The 4,763-nt window shown below is 53.3% G+C and overlaps 1 protein-coding gene across 1 annotated transcript; it reads left to right on the top strand.

Moving 5' to 3' along the window:
* Positions 1–6: 6 nt before the first annotated feature.
* Positions 7–3,811, top strand: DNAJB1 (DnaJ heat shock protein family (Hsp40) member B1). The gene is made up of 3 exons (XM_006918766.2): positions 7–375; positions 1,557–2,137; positions 2,439–3,811. Exons 1-3 carry the CDS (start codon positions 165–167, stop codon positions 2,667–2,669), a joined length of 1,023 nt encoding a protein of 340 aa, XP_006918828.1. The 5' UTR covers positions 7–164; the 3' UTR covers positions 2,670–3,811.
* The last annotated feature ends 952 nt before the right edge of the window (positions 3,812–4,763 follow it).

Raw genomic sequence — 4,763 nt, 5'->3', positions numbered from 1 at the left:
CGGCGGCGATTGGTCGGCGCGGCGAGTGGGGCGGGGCGGAAGGTTCTGGAGGGGGCTGGCGGGCTCTGGAAGCTTCCGCCGGACGGGTATATAGAGTCCGGGACGGGGCGGCGGCGGAGCCGGGGGGACGGCGACAACTGGGCGGCGGCCTGCAGGCGGGGGCCATGGGCAAAGACTATTACCAGACGCTGGGCCTGGCCCGGGGCGCGTCAGACGAAGAGATCAAGCGGGCCTACCGCCGCCAGGCGCTGCGCTACCACCCGGACAAGAACAAGGAGCCCGGCGCCGAGGAGAAGTTCAAGGAGATCGCCGAGGCCTACGACGTGCTCAGCGACCCACGCAAGCGCGAGATCTTCGACCGCTACGGGGAGGAAGGTGCGTACGCGCGCGCGGCCGGGGGCGCGCCCCCGCCGTTTGACAGGGGACGGGGAAACTGAGGCACGGCGGCATGACTGCTGCATCCTCGGGGGCGGGGGCGGTGTCTCGGGCTGCGAGCAACCCCCGCCCTCTGGCCATGCGGGTCTCGTCCCTAGGATTGGCGGCCGCCAGATGGGAGGAGGAGTTCTAGCCGCACTGCTCGCCCAGAAGCTTCTAGCATGTCTAGGGCTGCCCCTCCCTGGATGCCTCCGCCCACGTCCCCGATCGCCCCCTGTTGCGTGCCGAGAGGGAGACAGGTTTCTTCGGCTGGTGGCGCTGCGGGCTCACTGGCCCAGGCTCACCTGGGAGAAGTGGGGGGAGGTGCCCTGCCGCCCAGAGATGCTGGGCGCGACCGCTGGCTGAGCGCCGGGCACCACCTTCGTGCAGCGAGCTTGCAAAGGGGAGCGCCATTTCGCCCCCACCTCCCTCCCAGGCCCCTGGGAGGGTGGAGTGAGCTAATCCTTGCAAAGTGCTTACCCAGCTCTGCGCCAGGCACGTAGATGTCAACCAGCGCCCGCTGTGGCCATGTAGGTGCAGGAAGCGGAGGGGACCGCCTCTGCCCAGCCTCTCGGGGTAGTCCTCCTCAGGAAAGGAGAAAGCTTTCTTGTTTGTCCAGTTGCTGGTTGGTGACTCAGGCTGGCTTCTGGGCTTGGCGTTAACAAACGAAATGACTTTTTATGTAAGAACGGAGGTAGTTGTGCCAGGGTGTGAGAATTTGAAAATCTCCGTGTATTTTATCAACTTTTCTTATTCGCCACACCTCAATGGCCCTAAAGCGTTTAAAAGTAAACACTTTTTGAAAGCTGACTCTGGATCGTGCCTTTTTCATCTGATCTCTTAGTGAATTCTTTTAAGTTCGTGTATCATTTCGGTGAGGGTGGGTCATTGAAGAAGTGAAACAATCTCCCTGCCCCTAGAGAGGGCCTTCTCAGAGCTTGAGCCCCTTGCCACAGCCATGCCACAGTGAAGTACCTTGGTGGGGTGTCTGTCTCTGCTGCTACAGTGGAAGTAGAGTTTAGGTTCTTCCTTGTTCACTCCTGACAGGCTAAAACAATTCCTATTCTGGTGACTCCCAAGTAGTTTTCTCTTAAGGAAAGTCTCTGGCCAACCATCTGATTTATTGGGATTTTGCCTTTCAGGCCTAAAGGGCAGTGGCCCAAGTGGTGGGAGCAGCGGTGGTGCTAATGGTACCTCCTTCAGCTACACATTCCATGGAGACCCTCATGCCATGTTTGCCGAGTTCTTCGGTGGCCGAAATCCCTTTGACACCTTTTTTGGGCAGCGGAACGGGGAGGAAGGCATGGACATCGATGACCCATTCTCTGGCTTCCCCATGGGCATGGGTGGCTTCACCAACATGAACTATGGCCGCTCCCGCCCTGCCCAAGAGCCCACCCGAAAGAAGCAAGACCCCCCCGTTACCCACGACCTTAGGGTGTCCCTCGAAGAGATCTACAGCGGCTGTACCAAGAAGATGAAGATTTCCCATAAACGGCTGAATCCTGATGGGAAGAGCATTCGCAATGAAGACAAAATCTTGACCATCGAAGTGAAACGGGGTTGGAAAGAAGGGACCAAAATCACCTTCCCCAAGGAGGGAGACCAGACCTCCAACAACATTCCAGCCGACATCGTCTTTGTTTTAAAGGACAAGCCACATAATATCTTTAAGAGAGATGGCTCTGATGTCATTTATCCAGCCAGGATCACCCTTCGGGAGGTAAGGCACCAGGTGGGGCAGTGTCTGTGCAGGGAGATAGCTGCTTTTTGAAGCAGTTTTGTATTTTTTTTTGACATATTTCTGAGTACTTGGTGTCTGCCAGACTTAGGGGTGCAACAGAAGCAAGACAGGCCAGGGCTCTGTTTTTCTTGAGCTTTTGTGCTGGTTACCTGGGTAGATCTGGGGGCAAGGTCTTAGCTGTAGAGGCCTGATGGCTCTTACACTACCCCACCCTGCCTCTGGGCAGGAATGAAGCTTCCTAAGCTATACTCCATCTAATACTGTTACTTTGCTTTTCAAGGCTCTGTGTGGCTGTACTGTGAATGTCCCCACTCTGGACGGCAGGACCATACCCATCACATTCAAAGATGTCATCAGACCTAACACACGGCGAAAAATACCTGGAGAAGGCCTCCCTCTCCCCAAAACGCCCGAGAAACGTGGGGACCTCGTTATTGAGTTTGAAGTGATCTTCCCCGAAAGGATTCCCCCAGCGTCAAGAACCATACTTGAGAAGGCTCTTCCAATATAGTCACCTGTATTTGCCCAAGGACTTACCAGGGACCTTTCCAGAGCTCAAGGATTTCCGGACCGTTCCACTAGTTGTGGGCCCTTGAGAGGGCGGGAGGGCCCAGGGAGGGCTTTCATACTGCTGAATGTTTTCCAGAGAATATATTACAATCTTTCAAAGTCGTGCTCTAGACTTCAGTGGTTTTTCAAGCGACAGGGCAGCAGGTGGTGGGGACAGCAGGAGAAGGCATTCCAATCTGCCCCACTGGGTCCTACAGCCCTCCTGTAATGTGCCCACTCCTCTTCCAGGTCCTACCCAGGGCCAACAGGCAGCCCCGCAGTTGAACTTGAGCCCTCTCTCGTTCCTTTGCTTGTGGCCGTTAGGTGATGTCAACCTGCTGTTGGTTACCAGACCCTGTACGCTCTTCAGTTTCTGTCGTGTGACCAGTTCGTGTTTTATTCTGTATTTGTCTCCCATGTTTTGCTCTTCCTCTGAAGAATCCCATCTTTTGCCATCTCAAATTGAGAACCTAGACTATTTTTGCAGAACTGCCTGGCCGGCGCCCACAAGCAATACCTCTCATTCCAGCAGGACCAAGGGAGCCAGCCTCAGTGAGTGAGAGTGAGTTGCGCAGCCGCCTCTCCCTCCGGGATCAGGGGCCCTTTCGAGCTCTGGTTCTGGGGCCAAATGCACTCACCTAAGGGTCACACTCCTTTCCTGTAAGGCAATCTTTGGCACACCGGGGCTTCTTGGTGGCCCAGGTCATTTTTTAATGGACTCTGGACTCTCAAAGGGATCTGATCCTTTTGAATTTTGCACAGCCCTAGATATAATCCCTTTTGATAAAAGGGTCTTTACTCCTGATTACAGGAGCACTGTGGAACGTCTGTAAATATGTTTTTATAATTCTGTGTAAAGTTGGTGTGCACTCAAATGAAAGCAGTCTGTGGCAGGTGCTGCTCTCTGTACAGGCCCATGATGGAATTCAGAAGGAACCTTGGGAATGGGGGGTTGGGGAGTTGGAACGAATGTCTGTTCCCTGCAGGCCAGTGTGGTGCTCTGACCTTTAGACTCATTGTAAGTTGCCACTGCCAACATGAGACCAAAGTGTGTGACTTGTCAATGTGCGGCATGACAGCATTAAAGACTGATGCTAAACCTCAGGGGAGCGGTCCTGCGACTCTGTTTGAGGGCTCTGCTGACGGGTTGGGGCAGGCGTTGGACATCCCACCAAAGGCAGCCAAGGCAGGAGGGAGGGGCTGGTGTGAGGCAGTCCTCAAAAGATGACTCTCCTCTCCTGTGTTCACTGTGTGGGGTGGAGAATGTCAATGCATCTGGATTTTGGATCCAGGTGTCCAGAGACCCCAATGGATCAGAGCTTGTCTTTTTGTGAGGATCGGGGCCAAAGTTAGGCATTTCTAGACATTTCTAGACATTTCTTCTTCCCGTTTTCCAGGGGTGGTGTGAGGTCTGCCCTCTTAATTCCCCTCCACTTCTTTCTTGCTGGGACAGAATGGGTGTCAGGCAGGCCCTGGCCAAGCTGGCCTAGGATTCCAGCCCAGTACTGGCTGCCCCGCCCTGGAGAGGACCATTTCCTGCCCTCACTTTATTTGCAGGCCACCAAAACTGCTTTTACTTTGTAACTTTTTTTAAGGAACTGGTTTTATTATAAGGTAAGTAATTACACAGGCTGAAAACAATGTATTGCTACTTTGCTACAAAATGTCTTAGAGTAAAAACTTAACACCATATTAAAGTCAACCTAGGAGTGGCTTTCTCTTCCCACGGAAACAATTTAACCGCTGAAAACAGTCTTAAGGGCAGTGCTCTAGAAGAGAACTTTCTGCAGTGGAGGTATGTTCTATGTCTTTAAATGGAAATTAAGGCTCAATAAAATTAAAAATTCAATTTCTCAGTCGCTCTAGCCACATTTCAAGTCCTCAGCAGCCACACACGGCCAGTGGCAACTACTGGACAGCACAGAACTAAAGGGCATTTCACCCAAATCAAAGATATCAGTCTCTTATTAGAGAAGAGCGGCCACACCGAGCAACCCTATTTAGGATGTTATTCCAGATATCAGACGCAAAAGGGACCTCATCACAAGAGATGTTT

Source organism: Pteropus alecto, unplaced genomic scaffold, assembly GCF_000325575.1.
Source record: "Pteropus alecto unplaced genomic scaffold, ASM32557v1 scaffold388, whole genome shotgun sequence".
NCBI classification, from domain to species: Eukaryota; Metazoa; Chordata; class Mammalia; order Chiroptera; family Pteropodidae; genus Pteropus; species Pteropus alecto.
The sequence above is the reverse complement of the archived record's forward strand: the minus strand, read 5'-3'. Positions and strand labels throughout refer to the sequence as shown.